The sequence below is a fragment of the Ranitomeya imitator genome, chromosome 3 (assembly GCF_032444005.1).
Source record: "Ranitomeya imitator isolate aRanImi1 chromosome 3, aRanImi1.pri, whole genome shotgun sequence".
NCBI classification, from domain to species: Eukaryota; Metazoa; Chordata; class Amphibia; order Anura; family Dendrobatidae; genus Ranitomeya; species Ranitomeya imitator.
In genome coordinates this window covers 111,336,696-111,362,871 of record NC_091284.1, presented here as the reverse complement: position 1 = coordinate 111,362,871, position 26,176 = coordinate 111,336,696, and the positions used below count along the sequence as shown (strand labels likewise).

At 44.3% G+C, this 26,176-nt stretch overlaps 1 protein-coding gene across 5 annotated transcripts in view; it reads right to left on the bottom strand.

Moving 5' to 3' along the window:
* Positions 1–26,176, bottom strand: part of CLUH (clustered mitochondria homolog) — a 54,246-nt gene that overhangs the window by 19,256 nt on the left and 8,814 nt on the right. For 3 of the 5 annotated variants that reach the window (XM_069761278.1, XM_069761280.1, XM_069761281.1), the window contains exons 2-11: positions 14,427–14,620; positions 14,169–14,340; positions 10,674–10,817; positions 9,979–10,106; positions 8,211–8,365; positions 7,325–7,450; positions 5,329–5,476; positions 5,113–5,205; positions 3,472–4,166; positions 1,486–1,715 (exon numbers count right to left, since the gene is read on the bottom strand). In XM_069761278.1, coding sequence (XP_069617379.1) covers positions 1,486–1,715; positions 3,472–4,166; positions 5,113–5,205; positions 5,329–5,476; positions 7,325–7,450; positions 8,211–8,365; positions 9,979–10,106; positions 10,674–10,817; positions 14,169–14,340; positions 14,427–14,620 — 2,085 coding nt within the window. Of the gene's footprint in view, positions 1–1,485; positions 1,716–3,471; positions 4,167–5,112; positions 5,206–5,328; positions 5,477–7,324; positions 7,451–8,210; positions 8,366–9,978; positions 10,107–10,673; positions 10,818–14,168; positions 14,341–14,426; positions 14,621–14,712; positions 14,919–22,182; positions 22,290–26,176 lie in introns of those variants that run through there. The other 2 variants (XM_069761279.1, XM_069761277.1) reach the window with 2 other exon arrangements.

Genomic DNA, 26,176 nt, shown 5'->3' with positions numbered 1-26,176 from the left:
CGTGCACACAGATGAATTACAGTCCCATAAAATTGCCTCCATAGAAGTGAATGAGCCATCTACTGCATATTCCATGTGCTTCAAATATTGAAGAGTAACCACACAGAGGGTTTCCTGTCAGACTGTATGGCTTACGCAAAAAAAAAGGTTCTGAAGACCCTATTCATAAAACCCTACAAAGCTTCAGTTTATGATGGAAGCCATCGTGCCACGCAATGGATCTGGATGGCCACAACAGGACCAAGTCGTAGTTCAATCAAGGTTCTCGGCACGTTTGGTGCTTTAGGCTGCCGTCACACTAGCAGTATTTGGTCAGTATTTTACATCAGTATTTGTAGCCAAAACCAGGAGTGGAACAATTAGGCCATGTTCACACAATCCGATTTTGCTGCTGCGGGTCCGCAGCTGTTTTCCATGCAGGGTACATTACAATGTACCCTATGGAAAACAGGAACTGCTGTGCACACATTGCGGAAAATCCCGAAAAAAGCCGCGCTGAATAGCTGCGGTAAAAAAGAAGTACCATGTCACTTCTTTTTGCGGAACTGCAGCGGTTCTGCACCCATTGACCTCCATTGTGAGGTCAAACCCGCAGTAAGACCCGCAGACGAAAAAAATATCTGGGGGTTTTCTGCGGTTTGTGGTGCAGAACCGCTGCAGCAGGAAGTGCGTGGGCGGAGTGTGGCTGCCCCCCCCGTGCTCCAATCCCACCCCCCCGTGCTCCGATGCCACCCCCCGTGCTCCGACGCGCCCCCCCCCCCCCCCCCCCCCCCGTGCCCTAATCACCCCCCCTTATACTTACCGGGCCTCCCGGTGTCCGTCCGTCCGTCTTCTCCCTGGGCGCCGCCATCTTCCAAAATGGTGGGCGCATACGCAGTGCGCCCGCTGAATCTGCCGGCCGGCAGATTCGTTCCGGGCACATTTTGAGCACTGTGATAACCTCACAGTGATCAAAATAAAAAAAAAGGTAAATGCCCCCCCCCTTCATCACCCCCGTAGTAACAATAATAAAATAAAGAATTTTTTTTTTCCCCCCCACTACAGTTAGAACTAGGGTTAGGGGTAGGGTTAGGGTTAGGGGTAGGGTTAGGGTTATTTTAAGCCATTTTAACCCTAAAAAAACTTCCTAGAAAACACACAGACTCTGCAGAGAAAACTGCGTAAAAAACTGCACTAAAAACCGCACCAAAAAACGCACCTGCGTTTTCTGCCAAGAGCTGCGGTTTTTAGTGCAGAAAAAACAGCAGGGAAATCAGGAACGTGTGAACATGGCCTTAGAGGAAAAGTATAATAGAAACATATGCACCACTTCTGTATTTATCTCCCACTCCTGGTTTTGGCTTACAAATACTGATGTAAAATACTGACCAAATACTGCTAGTGTGACGGCAGCCTTATGCTGCGCAATACAAAAGTGACATGGCCCCTGTAAGATGGCCCCAGACTCCAAACACTTCACAGTCATCCATGTTTCTAATCAGATACCTGTTTCATTGTGGGAAGCCATGGTTTCCTCCAGTTCTTTGATTTTAGACTCTCCGTCCACGCTGTCCACTGTCTTTTCTTCAGACTGGCTCTTTTCCTGAGGATCACTTTGAGCTGAAGAGTCTGAGGAGGCTGCAGGTTCCCCATTTTCCAGGGCCGCGGGGTTCTCCTGTAAGGAGGTCTTCTGCTGCATGAGCTGCATGGCAGCCAATTTCATAAACAAGAGGTATCTGAAGGAACATCAACGTGTAAGGAGTCAGCGTGGAATAATGAAGACGAGCATTTGTCATCCGTACTTCACTTTTTATCAATTATGGGGAATGGAAACGATGTCTGGGCTATAGCCACAATGTGATTTCTGCCTAGATCAACCCATCCTAATAAAAAAAAAAAAAAATTCAATGCCAACTTTTTCCAACAATGGGTCAACCCTACCCAGTGCTATCTAGGTACAGATTTGAACCTCTTTAATATATAGTTACTAGAGTTTACTTCTCATAAATGGATAACATTATAAAATACTCATAAAATCTAAGCAAGTTTGCAATTTATCCACTATTAAAAAAAAACCATCCATTCTTGAGAATTGAGAAGATTTTTACTGCAAGTGTTTACGGCTTACTGCCTAGGTTACCGTCCAACTCTGCAGTGCATCAGCAGTGGACGGTCTCCTAGGTAAGGCGGCAGAGCGCTGCTCAGAAGCTGGAGGGATCACTGGATTCAGCCAACTTCAGGTCCACTCAGCTTCTCCATTGCTGCAGGGCCTTAGACCCAGATTTTTTTTTTTTTTAACTTTCAAAAGTGAAAAAATAAACTGATGTCTCTTGGAAGTGTCTTAGTAATAAAAATGTTCAATCCCTCTTCCCCCCACAAAATATAACACCTTTTTATGGAAATACATAAAAATTACATACTCACGGGCCCGTGGTCATGTGAAGTATACATTGTTCACACTAGATGACCTATCCATTGTACAATATAAATAAAAATGCCCCAAAAGAGCCTTTATTCTATATTAACACTGGATTTTTTGACAAATTACAGTTCCTTTATGTACATGAACCCCCCTGAGGGCTGAGAAGTAAGAAATATGCAAAATACAAAAGCGCCACAATCCCTTCCTGAATCCCATAAGGTCTGTATGCAGCAGAAACTGTAAAACCAGAAAAAGCACATAAATCACTGAATATAAGGCCGTAACTATGCGGCACAATAAACAATGTTCATAGAAACCAGCAAAATCAGCAGGAACCGTCCGATAGATCTGTACACCATCAGATCCATTCTATACTGTAGCACAGAAACTCCAGTAGATGGGAAAGATTATAATTCTTCCCTGCATAAACCAAGGCCTCATACTGAACACACAAATTAAATGTGGAGGGGCAAAAAATGCAAAGTGGTGTGGAGGGGGAAAAACTAAAAACACTTGCCTGGCAGAGGTTATGAAAGTACTTCATTTGTTGTATTTTATCCACAATTTTCCTTGTCTCCATCACAGGTACTGACCCATAACTGGTCCCATGGCATTGCCACCCAAATATTAAAAAGAAACCTGGCAGCTGATTCCGGCTGTCCCAACCACAGGCAGCCTGCATAAGGACCTGGATGGACCATCCATGGCGAGAGACCTGTCCATTCGCTAGAGCCGGACTAGTCCTGTCTCGGCCTATGGTCCCTGGCTGGATCTTAGATCTATACTGTCTCTGAAGCACCGCAGTGCTTCCGAGAAAACATACCTGGCTCTGATCATGCAGTCAGGCTCCGATTCACGAGGTCTGCGATTTGGACAGTAGGCATCTCGCCTGTCAGGTTCCCGTTAAACACCCGGACTCCACCCTACTGCTGACACACCTCATGGTAGTAGCTATGTCTAGGACGTTCATAACGATTGTGAAGGTCCCTCTGATAAAGTCGGCGAATCTTGTAATGTACATCTATACAGGACAGTATTTTGCCCACCTCCGACCCAGAGTGCCACCTTACCTGTGTTCCACAAAAGCGTCCACCAGCTCCTGGCGTAGGCAGCATAACTTGTGTCTGTGTTCTTTGGGGAAACCCATCTTCTTACATTCTTCTGGCAAGTCCTCACCTTCTATAGGTAGGAAATTAAGGTCTGGCGGGAAAGTGCGCAGCAAGTCCAGAATGTAATGGCGCCCATCGTTGCCAATGATCCCCTTGCACTCTACCGAGGAGCACAGCTCCACCTCCTCCTCTTTATCATTAAGGACTTTGTGTTTTAGGATCTTAAGTGGCCGGCTCGTTTTCTCTAATAACTCCAGGTACTTGGGATGGGACACCACAGTTTTGCCAAAGTCGATGGACCCATAAATAACACTCTGCTCTTGTTCACGCTCCAAAATCCCTGGAATAATGGACTGTGCAGTTACCCTGTATCCTCGATAGTCCACCACCACTGTCCCCAATGTATACAGTCCCTCCACATCCACGGCATTGTATGTCCTCACGCCATTCAGATCATTGGTAGGAGACACATAGGCGGCACTATCCCCACCAAAATCTTTATAGTGATCCTTCACGTCAAATCCCAAGCTGAAGAAGATATTGTTCCAGATAAACATTTGCATTTTTGTCTCCTCGCTGGGGTTAATGGCCATGACGTTCCCATCGATGACGGCCATGGCACCTCTGGTAGCAGCTGCTGTAAAGTCACTGTGGACCTGGAAGAAAAACTCTGTAAGGAACAGGTACAGACAAGTGCAGCTGGAAAAAGCCAATTATACGGAATTTTGGGACAAGCTCAGGTACTTGCCCTCATATACAAGTAGACTTGCTGTGGATAAGCATACATAGATCTATCAGTGGACTGAAAGGAATAAACCATTACCGGACAGCTCGCCAGCTGCTCATCTACTGTGGGAATAAGGGATCGGACATGCTGAAGTTCAACATGCCTCATCATTCTATCCCACAACATCTACTGAGGGTCTGATGACCACTATACACTGAGGGGCAATCTCTCCAGGCTTTTCCGCCCTAACAGAGCAGCATAATGTGCAGGTAGAGACACTGATTCCAGTGATGTGTCACTTACCAGGCTTCATGCTGCGATTGTTAAATTCGGTTTTTCCTGCTGCAGCTCTGCTTGTTCTCTGAGTAATGAACTCTGTATAACAAGCCTGAAACGACGACTGACAGCTTTCTGCCTACACTGTGCAGAACTCATGGATAGGGAGGACGACATTGCTGCAGGTTTGCTAGCCATCCAGTGATCATCTCCTACTGAAAAATAATCCAGCCCTGTAAATGACACATCGCTGGAATCAGGGTCTCTGCCCCTTCAACATGCTGCTCTCAGATGAAGCCACAAAAACCTGGAGACAGTCTCTTCAATATACTAGACCCTAAAGGCAAGGGGAATGCTTTGTCAATAAATGACCTATGACGCGCTTTAACTGTTTACAGCTGTTAAAGGCCCATGATGGCTCATTAAATCAGCGTCACGTGCAGGGAAAGATGTGGGCTCGCCGAAGCAGGGGCATGACATATGACGGAAATGTATGTCAAAGGTGTTAAAAGACATTATAGAAATGTTTCAAAGGCGGCCTTGATGGATTGCCAACTTCACGGCTTGCGCAGCAAGTGGTGTGAGGCGCCATCACTTACCTTGAAAATAGCTCTTTCCCTTAACAGTCTTTCAGGCAGGTTTTTGCGGGACAGCTCCCTGGTCGTCTGCAGTTCTTCATTCCAATCTCTGGTCTGAAATAGAAAATACCACGAGATGCCTACTGATCCTTCCATCAGGACTGAGATACATGAGTAACGTAGGAATGGCATTCTATATTACTCCATGAATGAGTAGCCACAAAACGCCTTCATTACCTGACCAGGAATGTGCTCCTCATAACCGAGCCGGGAAGTGTAGGCGTCTTCTGCCCGAACACAGTCCATGGCGTGTTCAACCTGGGGGGCCGTCCAGCTGTAGAGCTGGAATGGGGTAGCAATCCGCTCAAAAGGATGTCTCTGAACCCTGGAAATAATTCGGTCAAAATCATTTTTCACTCCATGATCTCTCTAACATAGGACTTTGCCAAGTACAAGCTTCACGGCTCCTTCACCTTTCTCCTTTAATATGTCAAATAACTACTATTAGGACTCAGTTACAAGGTTTCACCTGTATCGGTGAGTGCACAGGCCTAATTACTTACAATACCACCCGCACACCATGCCCCACGGGCATCAGACACAGCCTGGGCAACTATACCACCCAGAATGCAGTGGTCTCGCTCCGCACCAGATGTCTGATCTGGCAGCAAAGTATGCCTGGACGATCCCTTTAAAAGCAGATATATCATTACATTTCACAATACAAAATGTATCTTTCCTAAATAGATTTTACTAGCTCTGATGAGGCAGGTGTGCTTACTTTTAAAATCCATGTCATAATATCTGTATAACTCAAATATGAGTTATTAAAAATTAGCAAAAAAAATGAGAGAGTAAAAAAAAAAAAAACAATGCTCAACCTATTAGGTTGGAATAGCTTGCTATGGATTTTAAAAGTAAGTCCACCAGCTTCATCAGGCCTAAAAGATCTATGCAAAAAGAGCCAAACATTTTGTTATCCAAGTACTGCTCAATAACAAATGTCCAAGTCTCCGTGCAGGTCCTCAGGCCGGCAGAATCTATGTGCCGGAGATCACAAGGTAGGCAGACACCGATTTGCCGGCAAGAACGAGACTGACTCACATATAATAGACTTGTATTAGTGGAAAATGCAATAATGTATCAATGGATCCTTACAGACATAAAATATCCCAAAGCATTTCACATATTTATGCAAAAAATATTCATTCTGCATCAAAACTAATGAAAAGATGCCACCATGTCAGCCTATTCCCAGACCTAGGCCTCATGAGCTGTAGATCTGCCTGCACACATGCTACTTTTCTGTATGCGATTGTGACATGTACACAGGAAAATGCAAAGTATGTAAATTGTGAACGGTCTGGTTCATACATGGCAATGCCTACATGAATCCAGAGAAATTCAGAGTTTAGAGTCCGGGCCAAAACTGGAAATATATCCCAAGATTTCAGTAAGGGCATGCTCACACTGGGAGCTGAAAAACTACAAAATGTGACCGTGACCTTCCACCGGGATAAAAAGGCCAGCTTAGAGTGCAATGGAATAAAAAAAAAAAAAGCAAAACAGGTTCTCCAAGTGAAGCCGAATTCTGCCGGTGATTTATCGGACCCTAGGCAGTTAAAGAGGCTGTCCATTGCTTTAACATTGGTAACCTATCCTTAGCAGAGGTCATCAATATCTGATCGGTGGAGGGATGTGACACCTGGCTGTTGTCTGTGCCGGCGGCAGCAGTAAGTGTCGAATTATGGAGCTGCTCCGTATGATAGTGACCTACTATCAATAGACCGAGGAGCTTTGCAACTCAGCACTTGTGGCCGCCTACAGCACAGAGCAGCTGATCAGTGTGGGTGCCACACCACTGCCAATCAGATATTGATGGCATATCCAAGGGATAGGTTATCAATGTTAAAGAGTTATGCACAACCGCTTTAATGCCTGGAGTGAGTGAGTGAGTGAGTAAAAAAAAAAATATTACACATACACAAATTATTACACGTACACATACATATAAATACAAGCATCTTTTACGTCCTGTCCTGGCCTACAAATGTCTGACTGCTAGAGCCAATGCTGCGGTCTTTGATTGGCCACAGTGGTCACATTCCTGCTCTAGACAGAAAAGGAACAACAAAGACCAATATTTTTTAAAAACTGATTTTTTTTTTTTTTTTTTTTTTTTAAATCAAGTGTGGAAAATCATTTAACGGTTTCAGGAAGTGTAAGGCTTTACCTTTTCTTCTGTAGGGCGGCAAAATTCTTCTTGAATGTAGGACTGACTTGATTAAGAAGTTCCATCAAAGAGTGACTGAGGAAGCTGGGGTTGGCTGGTTTGGGATTGAAGGTGTAAGCTGTAGATCTGAAAACAATTGGACAATAGTTTAGAAAGTTACACAGTAATTTACGTAAGCGTGAACACAAGATGGGAATTAAACACCTATGAAACTTGATAGTGAAGTTGAACAGATGGCCACAGAGGAAACTCCCAGAGCGAAGATCCATAGTCCGGCTCTGAAACAATGGATGCAATAGAAGGATATATTCATCCATGCTCTATTTTCAAGCAATAAATAAAAAAATAAACGGTGAATTTATCTTTCTTTCTATATACCTAAGAATGCTAATACATACCATCATTTTCAGATTATAAGATGCACTTTTTCCCCAAAAAATATTTTGGGGAAAATGGGGGTGAGTCTTATAATGCAGATATATATGCAGCAACAGCACCGGACACAGCGCAGCAGCAGCACCGGACATCGGAACACCCCCTCATCGCAGCCTGCAGCATCACCTCACTCCTGCCTCCTCCAGCAGCGACCCTGGGACCCCGCTTCACCGCAGCCCCCACCCCTGGTAAGCAATAAGACGCATGGATTATAAGAAGCACCACTATTATTAAAAAAAAAAAAAAAAAAGATTTTTTTCCATTTTTCTTCCCAAAATTTGGGGTGCGCCTTATAATCCGGAGCGTCTTATAATCCGAAAAATACGGTATGTGCAGAGTCTATGCCAAGAGGAACCTAGACAAGTTCTGTGTTAATACAAACACCCTAAATGTGACTCACAATGACCGACACAGTACTAAGCCGATTCCCAGGTAAAATCCCCAAACCTACTGGTTGAGGTAGAATCCCCGGGTAGACGCAGTGATGCTGACATGACGGTCCTCCGTAGTGATCACATACAGGTACATCAGATCTCCATGCATCTTCCTATTTCCGGGAGGGGGGTTCCAGCCGCTCATAGTGAACACTTTTAAACACTGTAAAGGCTGCAACAAAAATCATCATTAGCAAAAAATGTCTCTCAAATCAAAAACAGGGGTTTTAAAAAAAAAAAAAAAAAAAAAAAAAAAGGCTTTAAAGTGCCATTTACCACTTTTTAATAATATTTTTATTAGGTCTTATTTCTTTTATTTATTTTTTTTAGAGGCTTGGAAGAACAATTAGTGACTGATTATAGAATACAGACTGAAGAGCAAAACTGTGTGTGATCCCTAGCAAAATATTAACTAGTTCTCAAGTAAAGTAACCACGGCCATGTCCATAGGGCACATAGGAGGGAGTGAGCCTCACAAGACATTTTATTAAGCAGACTGAAAAAGCAATTAAAAAAACCACAACTACTCATCATTTGTGATCAATAACCCAGTGAGGGATCTTATATTAACACTGACTTGTCAGCTCTTCGACTGTACCTATCCTAGTAGGTAACCGAGCTCCCCGTGAGGGTATGTGCACATGTTCAGGATTTCTTGCAGAAATTTCCTGACAAAAACCGGACATTTCAGCCAGAAATCCGCATGCATTTTTTTCGCATTTTTTTACGTGTTTTTTCCCCCAATGCATTAAATAGCGGGAAATACATGAAAAATCCGCAAAATTAATGAACATGCTGCTTTTTTTTTTTACCGCGATGTGGTTTTTTTCGCAGAAAAAAAAGCATCATGTGCACAAAAATTGCGGAATGCATTCTAAATGATAAAAACGCATACATATGCATCCTATCGCCAAAAAAAAAAACGTGAAAAATCCTGAACGGGTGCACATCCCCTAAATGTCAGTTCTGGAGCATGTTTGCTATAAAATGTGGAGGGTACACAGTTGTGGAATGTGGGGCGCAAGTGAAACAGGAGTGGAATCCCAAATAATAAGAGGTAGAATATCCACTGCACACTTATTGCAAGCAGTTTATTAAAGACCGGGCATAGCAATGAGAAGTTCAGTTGTGCTCCTTGGGTGCGAACATCGTGACGTTTCGGTCTGAGAACCCCTCTTCAAGCAGTCGCTGGATGGAGGGCACGGATGTCTCGTAGGGGGCTATACAGCGCCTGGTACATATAGATTCACTCTGCATTGTGCCGTTCTACGAAATAACTGACATGTGGGTGTTGCCAGCAGGGGGCGTGTCCCCCCCCAGTCTGACAAGGTCCAATCAGTGCTGATCCTGTCATACTGTGTGGGACACTCCTCCCTGACAAGAGGATTGGTAACGCCCAGATGTCTATTTATTTATTTATATCTTCTAAAAAGGGGATTACAGAAGAAAAATACAAGAATAAGGGTACGCCAACATGTTTAAATTAAAGGCGTCCTAGTATTTATAACAATAACATGTCTGAAGTGGCAACAGATTGAAGACGCTGTCGGATAAACGTATAAATGGAAGCAGCACCAGTCATCAGATTTTCACACAGGGGGCTTCTCCTGGCTGATTCTGTGGTCTGCTATAAGTATAGTAAATATAGTGCTATTATAGGGGATGGCTGATGAATACATGGCTGACTAGAGCCCACCACTCATAATGTCACTAATAAGGGACGGAGAAGACCGGCTACTAATGTACCATAAGTCCACATACATTACCATGAACACCATCACTTACCTTCCAGTCCTTGCTCTGTGGCTGCAGGGGGCAGAGGGGTCTCTCTTTGCTTCCAGGTAAAATATTTTCCGGAGGGGTACAATCTATTTGTTCAAGTTCATTGCCTTTCTTTTTCTTTTTTCCGCTTTCTGAAAACAAAACGATAAACAATTCTTTTTTTTTCCCCCTCTTAATAAAAAATGTCCGCGTCATTCTTACTCCATATACACATGTTTTGAAATAATGTAAAGAAGAGAAGTGAGGAACGTACAGACCTGTGTAAACTGCCGGCCTTGACGGATGGATCAGAAAGAAAAGAGGTGTTCACAATTATGGTTTTATAATGGATTTGTTTAGTAATGGGTCCCAGGCTATATAACACGCTGTGTTGCACCAAGTGTGAGTAGAGCCTTACTGTTCTCAGCAGATAAAGCAGAGTGTGCTGGAGTATGCAGCAGCTGCAGGCTTATGCACGGCAGTCAGCTGAGCAGACGACGTGGTGTTAATGGTCACAGCTTGTAAATGTGTGTAGTTTGGACTGCACTGTATGACTTCAGTGGTTTGTGTGCGTCAGCTCTTTCCTGTAGCCTCCATGATGAAGAAAATAGTTGCTGTATGTCCCAAACAAACATTTCATTTGCCCACAATGTCCGTGCAATAATCTGTATGTTCAGGAATCTTCTTTTATGTGTAGTAAGGGATCTAACCCGACTTACCTCCAAGGTCACCATCTGTAAAGACACTTAGGAATGACAGGGAGTTGCAGTCCACTCCATTGAAAGCATCCGAGGGGTCCAGGCTTTTCAATAAGTCTCTTATGTGACGCACATGAATCCTGGCCTCACGCACAGTGTATGGTTCTGACAGGGAAAAGGTCATTATAATCCATCAGCCAGACACAAAACTAAGACAATACAGCTAAAGATTTTTTTTTGTTCCAAATGCTAACTAAGGCTGGTTTCACATTTGCGTTTTTTGCCGCTGCGTTTTTGCGCAAAAAAAAAAAAGCATACTTTTTTTTCTAAACTTAACATTAAAAACACATGCGTTTTTTTGCATGCATTTTGCCGTGTTTTGACGACGCATGCGTTGTTTCTATGCTTGCGTTTTGTTGCGGAAATGCAACCTGTAGTAATTTCTAGCGGCGTTTAAAAACGCATGCAAACGCATGTGCTTAAAAACGCATGCGTTTACATAGACAGCAATGAGTTTTTTTGCGGCAAAAAAACGCATGCGTTTCAATAGAAAAACACAAGAATACTCACTGATAAGCCACCCCCCACCCTAACCCTAGGGATCCTAACCCTAGGGATCCTAACCCGATCCCTAGGGTTAGGATCCCTAGGGTTAGGATCCCTAGGGTTAGGGTTAGGATCCCTAGGGTTAGGATCCCTAGGGTTAGGGTTAGGATCCCTAGGGTTAGGATCCCTAGGGTTAGGGTTAGGATCCCTAGGGTTAGGATCCCTAGGGTTAGGGTTAGGATCCCTAGGGTTAGGATCCCTAGGGTTAGGATCCCTAGGGTTAGGATCCCTAGGGTTAGGATCCCTAGGGTTAGGGTTAGGATCCCTAGGGTTAGGATCCCTAGGGTTAGGATCCCTAGGGTTAGGGTTAGGATCCCTAGGGTTAGGATCCCTAGGGTTAGGATCCCTAGGGTTAGGGTTAGGATCCCTAGGGTTAGGGTTAGGATCCCTAGGGTTAGGATCCCTAGGGTTAGGGTTAGGATCCCTAGGGTTAGGATCCCTAGGGTTAGGATCCCTAGGGTTAGGGTTAGGATCCCTAGGGTTAGGGTTAGGATCCCTAGGGTTAGGGTTAGGATCCCTAGGGTTAGGATCCCTAGGGTTAGGATCCCTAGGGTTAGGGTTAGGATCCCTAGGGTTAGGATCCCTAGGGTTAGGATCCCTAGGGTTAGGGTTAGGATCCCTAGGGTTAGGGTTAGGATCCCTAGGGTTAGGGTTAGGATCCCTAGGGTTAGGGTTAGGATCCCTAGGGTTAGGATCCCTAGGGTTAGGATCCCTAGGGTTAGGGTTAGGATCCCTAGGGTTAGGATCCCTAGGGTTAGGGTTAGGATCCCTAGGGTTAGGGTTAGGATCCCTAGGGTTAGGGTTAGGATCCCTAGGGTTAGGATCCCTAGGGTTAGGATCCCTAGGGTTAGGGTTAGGATCCCTAGGGTTAGGATCCCTAGGGTTAGGATCCCTAGGGTTAGGGTTAGGATCCCTAGGGTTAGGGTTAGGATCCCTAGGGTTAGGGTTAGGATCCCTAGGGTTAGGATCCCTAGGGTTAGGATCCCTAGGGTTAGGGTTAGGATCCCTAGGGTTAGGATCCCTAGGGTTAGGATCCCTAGGGTTAGGGTTAGGATCCCTAGGGTTAGGGTTAGGATCCCTAGGGTTAGGGTTAGGATCCCTAGGGTTAGGATCCCTAGGGTTAGGATCCCTAGGGTTAGGGTTAGGATCCCTAGGGTTAGGATCCCTAGGGTTAGGATCCCTAGGGTTAGGGTTAGGATCCCTAGGGTTAGGGTTAGGATCCCTAGGGTTAGGGTTAGGATCCCTAGGGTTAGGGTTAGGATCCCTAGGGTTAGGGTTAGGATCCCTAGGGTTAGGGTTAGGATCCCTAGGGTTAGGGTTAGGATCCCTAGGGTTAGGGTTAGGATCCCTAGGGTTAGGGTTAGGATCCCTAGGGTTAGGGTTAGGATCCCTAGGGTTAGGATTCCTAGGGTTAGGTTCCCTAGGGTTAGGATCCCTAGGGTTAGGATCCCTAGTAACCCTAGGGAACCTAACCCTAGGAATCCTAACCCTAGCTATTTCTGTTTATAGTGGGTTTTCTAGTTGATTTTGACTGATTGGCATCTGTCACACATTTGTCATCATGCGTTTCAAAAACGCAAACGCAGTAAAAAACGCATGTAAACGCGTCAAAACGCCACGTTTTTTTACCACATGCAAAAATGCATGCGTCTAAAAAACGCAGCGTTTGCATGCGTTTTTGCACCACATGCGTTTGCGTTAAAAACGCTGCGTTTTTTTAACGCAAATGTGAAACTAGCCTAAAGTCAACCAAATCACTTCAATTGGCTGTACACAATTTCCCTTATTGATCAGAGCTTTTATGCCAGAATTCTGGAGTTAAAAGCATTGAAGAATTGCAAAAACTCTTGCAAGATTTGGCCATTTCACACCATTTTCGCCCAGCTCCGACAAAGATGGCAGAGCTGAGCCGTGATGGGGCGTGAAGACTCCCACTCATCAAATTCACCACAAGCAGCAGCATCTCTTACACAACCGATCTTACTCTAGTGCCTGACTGGAGTAAGGCTATGATTAGGATATAGAAGCATTTTGGATGCAGCACATTTTCACTGAATCCAAAACGCTGCATTCTAATCATGCAGGTAAATCCGTATGTTCATTGAACCATGCAGATTTACCGCATGTAATAAATGGCTATGGGGGAGACTAAGCAGTGCAGAGCGTCTCCGCTGCAGATAATTGACTCGGGTGCAAGTTTATGCAGCATCAAATAGAAGCACAGTGGGCATGGGATCTATAGGAATCACATCTACTGTGCTTGTAACCTACAACGCAGCATTTTGGACGCAACGCAGGTGAGCAGAGTCCAAAACGCTTGTATTCTGGCTCCTGGGCACATATCCTAAGATCCTAAGACAAGGCATACAAAGAGGCAGCTCGCCTGAGTCATTAAGAGGCATGCGCCTCGCACTCCAGCCCACCCCTCACATCGGTCTTGATTAAATGGGGCCTATGTGCTTCTATGCAAGTGCTGTTTTCCCTATATATCTGTACAAAATACATCCAAAAGAGCTGAAGGTTGCCCAGTTGGGCCATGAAGCGCCAATATTCGCCATACACTTTAGCTGTTGTCTGAACCCGTTTTCAGCCAACAGCCATGACTCCCGACCTCCACATACACTCGGAAAAATGTGCTTTCAATAAAGGAAGTAGGTCCCCATCAGATACCACTAAAGGTGGCTTGTCTGGTGAAGAACAAAATTGAACATAACAGTCCATTCTTTCCACAAGACAGCTGCCATCTAAGGAAAGCAGGACCCCGCAATGCACATTAGACGATCTAACCATCCCACCGAAGTCAGCAGATTCAGACAACCTATATCTGATGAGCATGGCCACGCCGAAAATCTACAACGCCCTTCTGCCTCTTTTTACATAAACAGTGACAAAACACGTTACATGACCCACCTTCAACTACTTTCAGGACAGAACCTTCCTCAAATCCTTCTATGGTCTTGAGCTCTGCAAAGTTGTCCAACACATTCCCATCCAACTGAAGAGAAAAGCACGTCCTATGGCAGGTGTCCTCCCTGTCCATAAGGACCTGATGGATCTCCTGGACCATCTCCTGAGGAGACACCTGAAGAAAGCAGATCCAATGTTACGGATTTACCCTACGCTGTTAGAAGTACAGAATGAAGGCAGAAGTAAGCAACGACTGGTTACCTGAATTGAGAACGTCTCTATCCCCGGGACTTGGATCTTCACTGTGAAGCCAGTGTCCTGAATAACGATGACCTCCTGTTCACTTCCATCCTCTGCTTGTTCACCACAGTCATGTCCATTTTGCTTTGTCTCCACCTCGGCGGGATGCTCGTGGGCCCCATCTCCATTCATTACAGTCATCCCGCTTGGATGTTCTAATGAAAAAAAGACCAAAAAGGTAAATTTTATAGGTGACCAAGTTATCTGCTGTGGCTATATCACAATGTGTACAAATCACAACAAATACCCAAGTGTTTCCAAGCCAGTGACCAGGTAACAACAGCAACTAGCAAGTCTCCATCCTGCCAAGTATCGCTAGTGAGCGGGTATGACAAAAGGCAGTATGCAGATCCTGCTCCTTCAAGACATCTCTTCCACAAAACCCCAACGCTCCTTGGTGGACCCCTTAGGGATGGGAAACTCAAAGAAGATGACATGTTTGCAACTGTTCTATACATTTCATCTGTCAATAAGATAAACCCCTCAAAACCATGTGTGCATAGAGATCTTTAAATGTAAATCCATTTACCTCTTTATATCTTCTATCTGTTGCTGCTTTCCTGAGAAATTTTCTTTTTAATTTATATTCCAATGAGATGTTATGTTCTCCTGAGCACATAAGGGGCCAGTTCCTCCAGAGCGCGTTTCCTCTCCTAGAACCTGCCTGTTTAGCCTGACTAATAATTCACCATGTGCGTGACGACAGGCACCAAGTGAGCCATCGAACTAGCAGAAGTGGCTAAAGCTGAGTGGGGATACCACCTCTGGAGGCAGAGGCTTCTTAAGTGCTCTGTCGAACCCAGAGCACTTAACCCCTCAGTCACAAATATAAATGCTAATTTCTCGGAAAAGCAATGGATAGAATATATGAAAGCTTTTCATATGCCAGTCTTAGTGAATTTGGTGCATTTCTTTCCTGCATGCCCCTCATTGAGAGGAACATCTTATTAGTGGCATACGCTTCCTTGTAAGAAACCGACATCACTGCTGCATTGCTTTTCATTTCCAGCCCTTTCTCCGTCTCAGGCTGAGGGTCAGACAGGAACAGCCAAAGGGCCGGATGTGGCCCTAGTCTGCCCTAACCTGTAGAGACATGCTGGAGCATAAAGCTCTTATCAATAAGGTTTCAATACAAGTCAAAAATGTATGAAACTTCAAATGAAAAATGCGCAAAAATAACGACAGGCATTGTGAAATCTAGACATGTAATTTTTTTTCCCCCAACTGAAACAAAAAGGGTTACTGTAGCTTCGATTTTTTTTTCTTGCTACTATTGTTGTGTTTTTTTTTTTTTGTTTTTTTTTTTAAACAAGCCATTAAACGAAGTGGTGTCTCATAAAACGGTAAATATGAATTAATAATCGACCAATATGGAAAATGCCGAACGGCATGGAAAGTTCTCTACTTCACAGCGTTATGAAATTTGATATTTAGCTTCCAAGCTCTCACAAAAAACTCAGCAATAAGCATCTTCAGATTGCAAATATTCAGGGACTTAGAAACCTGACACTGTTCCAAAAGATGACAGGAAAAAAAAAACCAAAACCATTATATGACGGCTCTTCCCTTAATCTTCTGGAGCAAAAGTTTAAAAAAAAAAAAAAAAAAAAACACACACCACAGCTCATTCAGCCCTTTAAAGCCATATGGATTGTACTTATTGATCTTGAATTTAGGGTTTCAGCAGTTTAAAGGGAACACAATCATTATAGAAATCAGCTTTTTGTGTTGCACGTATTAAAAAAAAAAAAAAATTGTTTCTCCAGGTCCTATCAGTCAGTGAAAATCAGGCAGCACACGGATGGCATCCAAGTGCTAAGCGATTTTTTCATGGACCAACAGACTTTCATTACAGAGTTTGATCAGACACTTGGATCAATATTGGACAGGTCTAGGAGGTTTTGCAAAAAAAGGAAGGGAAAAAAACAAACAAAAAAAAAAAAAAAAAAACACACAGCACCGTAGACTGTCACAGGTACGAGTGGTAACCATGAAAAACATGGATGGAACTCCTACGTGAAAATCTGAGGTGCAGATGAGCCCTTAGGACCTCTTCTCGATGAGACTGAATAGATTGGCTGAACTCCCAAGATTACTGTATGAGGATTTGGCCGAAGCGCCAAATTCTCTAGTTATGTGCCAAAGGGGTCTTTACAATTTTAGGAACCAAGCAGGTCTGACAGGAGTTGTGTCTCCATTGATCACTAAAGCCAAGTGTTTGCCTCACTCTGTCTGCGGTTTCTCAACCACATTAACCCAATAAAGGGTGGCAGGGTTTGGACACAGTAGACTTTATATTGCGGAGCATGTTTTTAGTAGCTGGGAAGGAAACATAATTGTCAAAACCACCCAACGCTCACTCAGAATGCTAGGTTTATACAAATCACACAAGGGTAAGGGGATGGTTGGGAGGTCTCAAGGGTGGGAACAGAAACTGCAATTTTGTTGGGCCCTGTAAGCAAAGCTTGTTGTGGCCTCTGTATAATGGCGCATCGGTCACTTGGACGGTAGTGGAAGGTCTACAAGCTGTGTTAAGGTACCTTCACACATAACGATATTGTTAACGATATCGTTGCTATTTGTGACGTAGCAACGATATCGTTAATGAAATCGTTATGTGTTACTCTGACGGCAGTGTGAACAGAATCTAGGTCTTTAATATACAGAACATCCTGAAACAAAAGCAACGGCTTTAACAAAGGTGAACCAGTTTCCATGGACGCTGAGCTTACTGCGGGGGAGTGCGTGCTGACAGGACAGGTTGGTGCCAATAACCTGGACTGACCGGATGAGTATCACAGCGGACGGCGGCAAAATAAAATTCTCAGCAATCATGTTGACTTGCATTTACCCAGACATCACACGCGGTAAAGCGCAGACATGATATCAATCACAAGCAGAAGGTGGTCTGCAGTCAGGATGTATACAGGATGGGGGGGGAGGGGACATCAGAATGTAAGGGTTAGGGTATGTGCACACGGGTTGTATGTGCGGTGTTTCATAGATACAGCACCTCAGATGATACTATGCATACTCATCCACACACTGCAGAGACACTCTAAAGCCCCCCATACACAGCAGATAACGATGGCTTCCACTGACAATCTAATGTGTCTAGGACAGCGGCCAATTGATGGTCAGGGGACAGGTAGATTGGGCATGTTCGATATCAGACTGCAGATCACACTGTTCTCCCGGAGACAAGCTGCAGGCCTATTTCGTGATCAGTTTTACCATTCACTTTTTTTTTTTTTTCAATAAATTACCATATCACAGAAAGAAAAAAGAAAACTGCTGGAGGTTTTTCAAGTCACGCTTCTCCTAGTCTTAGACACTGACAAATGCAAAGTAATACATCTGGGCAATAAAAATGAAAAAAGCATATACAGAATGGGAGGAATAGGGCTAAGCAACACCACATGTGAAAAAGACTTGGGTATGCTAATAGATGACAGACTGAACGTGAGTCAACAGTGTGATGCAGCAGCAAAAAAGGCAAATACAATTCTGGGATGCATACAGTCTAGATCACGTGAAGTCTATTATATTGCCCTCTACTCCTCTTTGGTCAGACCTCACCTGGAATACTAGGTCCAGTTTTGGGCACCACATTTTAAAAAAGACATCAACAAACTGCAGCAAGTTCAGAGAAGAGCGACCAGAATGGTGACCGGTCTGCAAACCATGTCCTATGAGGAACGTTTACAGGATTTGGGAATGTTTAGCTTGCAATAAAGAAGACTGAGGGGAGACTTAAGGCTAGGTTCACATTGCGTTAGGGAAATGCGTTAAGCGCATAGTGCTAGCGGATTGTGCTAACGTAATGTTTATTTTGGGTCCGCGTTCGCCGTCCCCGCTAGCGCAGATCGGGGATCCCCGATCTGCGCTAGCGAGGGACGGACCTCGGACGCTGCAAGCAGCGTCCGAGGTCCGTCACAAAAGGACGGCACATCGCTAGCGTGTGCCGAAAATGGCATGCACTTGCAATGCGCTACAGGCATAAATCACATTGCTGTCAATGGGTGCGCTAACGTACCCGTTGCACGGCGTTAATTGTGACATTTTCGCTGTGCAATGCAGTCCGTTAGCGTTACCCCATTAACGCAATGTGAACCTAGCCTAATAGCTGAGATTCTATCGATCACTTAGACTTAAGTTGCATTTTGCAGATTCTGACATCAATAATCCACCTCCGAGTACTACAGAGGGACGACTCCTTACATCTAGGAGCCTTGGTTTAAGGAACAAAAGTAACTATAGACCCCCAACAGGTTCCTCGGCACTTGAAGCATTTATCTCATTTGTGAATGATTCTTTTCACAAACTGAGACAGGACAAATAACCTGTTTAAACAAATAACCATGAAATTCTCTATGAGAGGGTAGGTTTTCCCCTCTTTCTCACATCTCTATAGACTGATCATATCTCACCCTAACGGTCACAATCACGAGGCTCACCTAGTTACCGCCTTACTATATTGGGATTAATCCCAACATTCACACTACAAGTGCATGATTAGCAGGACGTAAACGGTAATATCTCCCGCAATGAATTGCCATATCTAATGTACCGTTCAGATTGAGGTTCACCACTGTTCTGTTTTCTGTTGAGACCTGTATAAGATTATCAGTTTTGTATAATCCATTGTATATACTTTATTTATTATCATTTTTTCTTTTATTTAGTACATTGATGAAGGTCTAACCTGTGACCGAAACGTCAATACTGTATGTACTCTCCTCCAATTAAATTTTCACTTGCATCTTACCACGTGTGTGCCAAGTCTATCTATAACATTATACGGTTTGGGCACCTACTTGTGCACAACAACTTATAGTAGTGCCTACGGCTATCTTCCACATTAATAGCTGAGCTGTCTACAAATATCTCAAGGGCTGTCACATTGTAGAAGGATCATCTTTATTCTTATTTGCACAAGGAAAGCCTAGAAGCAATGGGATGAAACTGAATGGGAGGAGACAGATTAGATATTAGAAAAAACTTTGACAGTGAGGGTGATTAATGAGTGGAACAGGCTGCCATGAGAGGTGGCGAGTTCTCCATCAATGGAAGACTAAAAACAGAGGCTGGACAGGCATCGGAGATGGTTTAGTGAATCCTGTATTGACCAGGGGGTGAGACCAGATGACCCAGGAGGTCCCTTCCAACTCTACCATTCTATGATTCTAGGACTGCCACATGGTTGTAACTGAGTATGTCTGTGAGCTTTACCTTTTATATATATGTTTTGAGGCTTTCCATAAAAGCCTATATGTTCTTAGACGTTCTACAGAAAAAATACTGCATTTATGCTATGTGGGACAAAGGCCCAACAGTCTTCACTGAACGAACACAACCAAGAAGGCTTCTTGCCAGTAAAAACCAGCTGTCTGGCACCCAGGTGTCGACAAGACAAGCTCAAATGTAACCCCCAATGTGTTGTGATACTCACCAGGTACAAATGGGTGCAGCAATACAATCAAAAACGTCAAGACGCCAAAGCCAGCGGCAGCACCCCAGAGACCTGTCAGAAGCCATACTGTTGAATACCTAAGCAGAGCACCACATGAAGCCCCCCACAGGCCGCCCCGAAGCACGAGCATATCATTAACTCAAAAGTGAAAATAAAGATTACACAACACCCACAAGATGGATTTCATCACCCAGGTGAACAGTATAACGGCGCCGACCTGACACTGCCTGTCGGTTACTGTGCACAATCCTTCCGACAGGTTCACTTTAATACACAAGATTTTCCTACATGTTGGACCAGCCCAAACATACAGTAAGGCTGGGTTCACATTGCGTCTTTGGCGTCCGTTAGACAGACTACGTTACACCGCGGCATAACGCGGTGTAACGCAGTCCGTTAATGTCGCCATTAAGTCCTATGGCGGACACATCGCTAGCGCACGACCACAGTGGGCGTCATTGAGTGACGGACCCTGGGACACAGGCTGCAGCGTTTCCGGGTCCGTCACTGCTAGCGCGCTGACACATCGGCACATGCGTTAACAGCAGCCCGTTAACGCATGTGTTGAACGGGCTGCTGTTAGCGCAAGGCGAACCCGGCCTAATCTTTTATCAGTTAATCAAAACAACACATAATAAAAAGACGAATAAAAGGGAATGTGAAACACAGAATTTTCCCACCCTCACCAGGACATCAATGTATTTCACATTCTCTATTGTTATGTGTTGCTTTGGATTACGGTAAATAAAGTTTATTTTTTTTGTATATTTGGGCATCCATTTTGTTTTCGGGTATACTGTCTTTTGGAAGTGCCCCTGTAATTCTGGACTTGTGTAGGTATTTAAAAGAAATCATAACCTTACCCCTTAAAGGGGATTTCCCACAAACAAAGAAAATTTTAATCAACATTTTAAAATCAACAGAAAAATAATAATTTTTACAATTGGATGCATTTAAAAAAAAAAAAAAAAAAAAGTGTTCCTGTACTAAGAACCTTATAAATGTGCCCCTGCTGTGTACGGTGTAATGGCCGTGTCTGACCGTACAGGAACATGGTCTGATCTCCTGTGGCAGGGGAGGAAGGAAAATAGTATATAGAGAGGGCAGCACAGGATCACAGCTGACTGAATCTTTGAAGTAAAACTGCTTAAAAGCAGGCAGGGAAATGTTTTACCTCACTAGAAGAACCAGCTGTGATCCCGTGCTGTCCTGTCTGTATACTCTTTTCCTTCCTCCACTGCCCAGGAGCTGTGGTGAGATCAGACCATGTTCCTGTACGGTCAGACACGGCCATTACATAGTATACAGCAGGGGCACACGTACTGTATAAGATTATCTCAGCACAGGAATATATAAAATTTTATCACATCCAATTGTGAAACTTTAATTTTTCAAGATCTATTACCGTAATTAAAATGCACTTTGTTCATTGGAAATCCCCTAGGTTTACAGTAAATGTAATTTTAACAGATTTTTTAGTTCTGAAAATATATTTTAAAAAAAAGTTTTGTACACAGTCTTATATTTTCTTGGGTATGGGGCATCTTCTGCATCTAACCACTTCATATTCAAATTTGATTTCTTCTTTCTTCAAGCAGATCCACATCAAAGTGTCCTACAGGTGTTTAACCACTGAAATCAAGAGGAAGCTTAGTCAAGAGTAGCGGCGGTATTGGACGCAGCATATTGTGGATCCTGTAGCAGAATCCATTCCAAACCCCATGTCAAAAACCTCTGTGTGAGCCTACCCAAGGTACGTCCACAGGAGACCTATGCAGGGGATTTTCCACTAGTGATCTGTGTGCAGAAAATCCACTGCGGATTACAGTAAATGTGGATGAGATCTAGGAAATCTCATGGCTGTGGAAGTAAACCCGCGGTGCGGATGTAAAATCTGGAACATTTCCATGTATGCTGCACATAATCGCCCTGTACTCTGCATAGTGCAAAATCTGCACCAAATTTGCATATCAGCAATAAAATCTGCTGCATTTTTTGTGAAAACGTCTCCTTAAAGCACCGATATGGAACACTTCACATACTAAAAATTAGATAACACCGCTGCCTCAGTCCCCGAGCAGCAAAGTAGACAATCAATATATATAGTACCTTGTATATCACCTTGGGAAACATGATTAACACCAGAAATCCTCATGATCACAGAGACACAAACATACGAAATTCAGGGCCCAGGAAAGCAAACAGACGAGCATCATGTGGAGACACAAAAACCACCGAGGTTACCTGCGGCGAGCCCGAGGTCCATGATGAGCGGCTTATCATGGTGCTGCTCTACAGGAGGCCATCAGAGATTAAGAGTACTATACGAGGGGAGCAGATTATCTCCAATACTGGCACAAAAGTTCAAAAAAAACGCTCTGGGTGTGTCCGCAACCCGAGGCAGAGGGAGAACAGGCTCGGTGGGTTAGTGTCGGAGCTTCTGGCTGAGAACATTTCATGCTCCAACTCGGGAACGTCATATGATCCAGACAAGGGATGTTCTGTGGAAGCGGAGCCACGCACAGTTACACCACACACTTCTCACGGTCCTCTCGGCTTCACTTCTTATACAAGATGCTCACAACTGAACATTTCCGCTATACACATCATAAATCTTGTTGCACAGGGATTTCAACCTATTATGTAACAATTGTTTTAAGGTTGTTTTAGGTGGCAAGAAAACGATTAGATTCCTGGTACACTTGCGGAATTCAATGGTGTTGTCTAAACTTGATAAATGGGGAAAAAATGAAAAGTGCTTGAAAAAAAAAAAAATGAAACAACTTTGTAATTCACCTCTTACTTAAATTCCTCTCGGATCTCAAGAACGGAAGATATTTTTTTAAATTCTATAGTCTCCAGCTTATTGCTGGAGGCCACCTCTGTGGTCTATCAGTTGGCTGTTTTCCTAGGCTAGGAGTGCGCGCTTACAAGCTCTTTACTATACAGATTACAAGAGCTACTCTTAAGGTGGCTAGATCCAGCCAATCCTAATACCCCCCCCCCCCCCTCGCATTTCTCCAATGTTACAAATCTGCCTCTGCTTGTAAGAGTGCACAGTTCAGAACAGCAGCGGAGACTGCTGGAAATGGCCGAGCGCACTGCTCAGTTTTCTCCGGCAGTCCCATAGACGAAGAATAGAGAGGATGTTGAGGAAGCGCACATCCGCTCTATTCAAGACAGTTCTGTGGCTGACGGGTACCAGACCTTCGTTCTTGGGATCGCTGGGGATTCCAGCACTGAGGAAATTGCACCCCATCCTATGGAATGGGGATAATATACTAAAGTGGGGGGGGGAAACCTTTAAAAGGGTTAATCTTTGCTTGTATCTTCAGAAGCACCTCTTTACCCAGGCCAGACTCTGCACAGATCATTTCCCCGAGCCATGCTCTTACAGACACTCCACGATCAGCAAGTTCTCCTACTCTTTCGATAGGGAATAACTTTGTGTATTGCAAATAATCCTTTAATGCAGTGTTCCCTCCCCAACTCTGGTCCCCAAGGCCACCAACAGGTCATGTTTTCAGGATTTGCTTAGTATTGACCAGGTGATGATTGCATTACATGGACAGGCAAGCACTCAATCACCTGTGAAATACTAGGCAAATCCTGAAAACATGACCTGTTGGTGGCTCTTGAGGACCGGAGTTGGGGAACACTGTTTTAACGGCTGCACAAAAGCATCACCATTTTGTATGTGGCTTAAAAATCTGCTTGGTACAGTTATAGTCAGCATTAGGATTTGATCATTGTAAAAGTAGAATACGGTAATATCGTTATTTCCTTAAGTACAGCGCCATTCTTGCACAATGACAGAGTGTAATACTGCACCTGAGCCCAATGCACCTGCGACTGCCATTTAATATACACAGCACAGAAGAGGCAAAAAACAAAACACAAGGGTCTATTTAGTTTTGGGCAACAATCCCCACAAGCACCGGTATCCAGTTCTCCCCTGATCTAGCTCCACAATGACTGGGAATGGCAGCTTTTACCACAATCAGACGTGTAGGAATCCGCAGCACTTGCCCGCCCTTCACTCTGCAGCGTTCCTTTATTTGCCTGTGCTATATCCAAGGTGGGGTCAGCTGTGCCTCCCGGACCCTCCTGCTGCTCGGTAACAAAGTTCAAATCTGAGGGATGAAGGTCTGGCGCAGCCATCGTGCCAGCTGGAAGGTCACGGTGAAAGGCATTGTAAGTGTGAGAGGACTCTGAAGAACGTCCGGAGTGATTGGAAGGGGGCTGAACGTGTTCACAGCCACAGATCCCCTCGTCTTCTTCAGAATCATGACCGGCGCAGTCCTCGGAAGGCTCCTCAGAAGCATCTTGGTAGAAGGACAAGGCCGAAGTCTGAAGCTCGTCAACCAACGTCCCGTACGGACAATGGCCATAATCACTGCCGGCTAAGTCCTGCACAGAAGCCTTGGTCCTTTCAGAGTCCCGTAAAAGTGAGACGGCTTCATCATCCGGCTGAGTGACCAGCTTCGGAAAAACAACTTGTCGGCAGCAATGACAACAAATGCTGTTCCCCATTATCCTTGAGGAGGCTTCTGTATAGGACACGTACCGCTCACCCGCATGATTCCCAACTTGCCACTTGTACAGGGACGTTACAATTAATAAAAAGGCACCCTGGCTGGCCAGCCTGCAGACCCTGGATGGAATCCTGAAGGGTGGTGTCATTGGCCCAAGGCCAGTACTGGGCCCCTAGCAATGCCTAGAAGCTCAGAGACAGTGAATTTCATGGTGTCTTACATAGGAATAGTAAAAGAGGCCTAAATCAGGAGAGAACGCCCTCCATTACTGCAAATCAAGGTTAACTCTTCAGTAACCTCTACAAAATGCAGCAACAAGGACGCACGTTATTCAGACCCAGGAGGAGAGGGGGAACATTTCTGCACATATTGCTCAACACTATTTAAGAAGAAAAAAAAAATGTTTAGAGGTTTTCCCAAAATCACAAGTTCTATCCACAGGATCGCGAATAACTTGCCGATCACTGGGGTCTGACCACTGGAACCCTCACTGATCACGAGAACAGGGATCCACATCTTGAATGGTGAGGAGGTGCACATGCTCGGCCTCAGCTCCATTCATTGTCTATGGGCCTGTCGGAAATGGCAGAGGCCGGTTCTGGGATCATGGTTGTATTCTGTTATAGACAAGGCCTTGTACCGTAAGGCAGTACGATGGCCATGATACAGCCAACATTCAGTGCATGGGATGCCGATATGCATTTTGGGTAAAGTGTCATTTCATACAGACCACTCCAAATAACCCCAACTATCCAGTGTACGGACCTGCGTTACCCCTGCCCCTGACAGACGAGGAGCTCCAGCAGAGGAGTAACAAAAGCTAATTAAAATCAGTGTCTGATTATAGGGACACACAGATCTATTAAGAAATGGACTACACAATTATGTTTTATTATTATTAGGATTAGCAAAGATGCTTAAAGGGATTTTTCTATTTCAATTTTTTTTTTTCTTTTTAATTATTCCATATGCTTGTTCTGAAGGAAATATAACCAGATCAGTCTTTAACCACCCTGCTGTTCCATCACTGCCTCTGATCATTGACATAGCTACAACATGTGACCGCTGCAGCCAATCACTAAGCTCCGTAGTGAGGCTGAGGCAGGTGGTACAAGACCACAGATTAGCTGCAGCGGTCATGCACTGTAGTTGTGATGCCATTACTGCAGCCATGTCATTCACCAGTGGAGATGAAGTGCTGAAACAGACATACAAGATTGATTAAAAGTTTCACAAACAGCAAATCATCAACTGGAAACTCCTTTAAGAGATTTTTTTTTATTATAGAGAAATAATTATTTAATCACATTACAGGTGATAAATGTCTGATTGATGGGACAAGGCTTGATTACTAGGATGAGGGTTCCCAAGTACCATTCAATATGTATCAGGCTGGAGGAAGAAGCTGAGCGCTGCACCTGGCCGTCACCATCACAGATCCTGATTCACACCCGTCCTCACGGAGGTTGTGCAGTCAGGTCATACATGCGGTTCTGGACCCTGTACTAGTAATTACAAGGAAATCGCACGGATCAAATATCAAGTCACTTATCAACAGGATAAATATCTATTGTGAGCGTCATTTTATTTAGATGCATCAGAATAAGCCGACAAGTCATTGCCCGATGGAGGCGGCGAGAACACAAGGCTTGGTGCATAAATGCCATTACAATGGAAGCCACAAGGCTGGACACAACAGATGC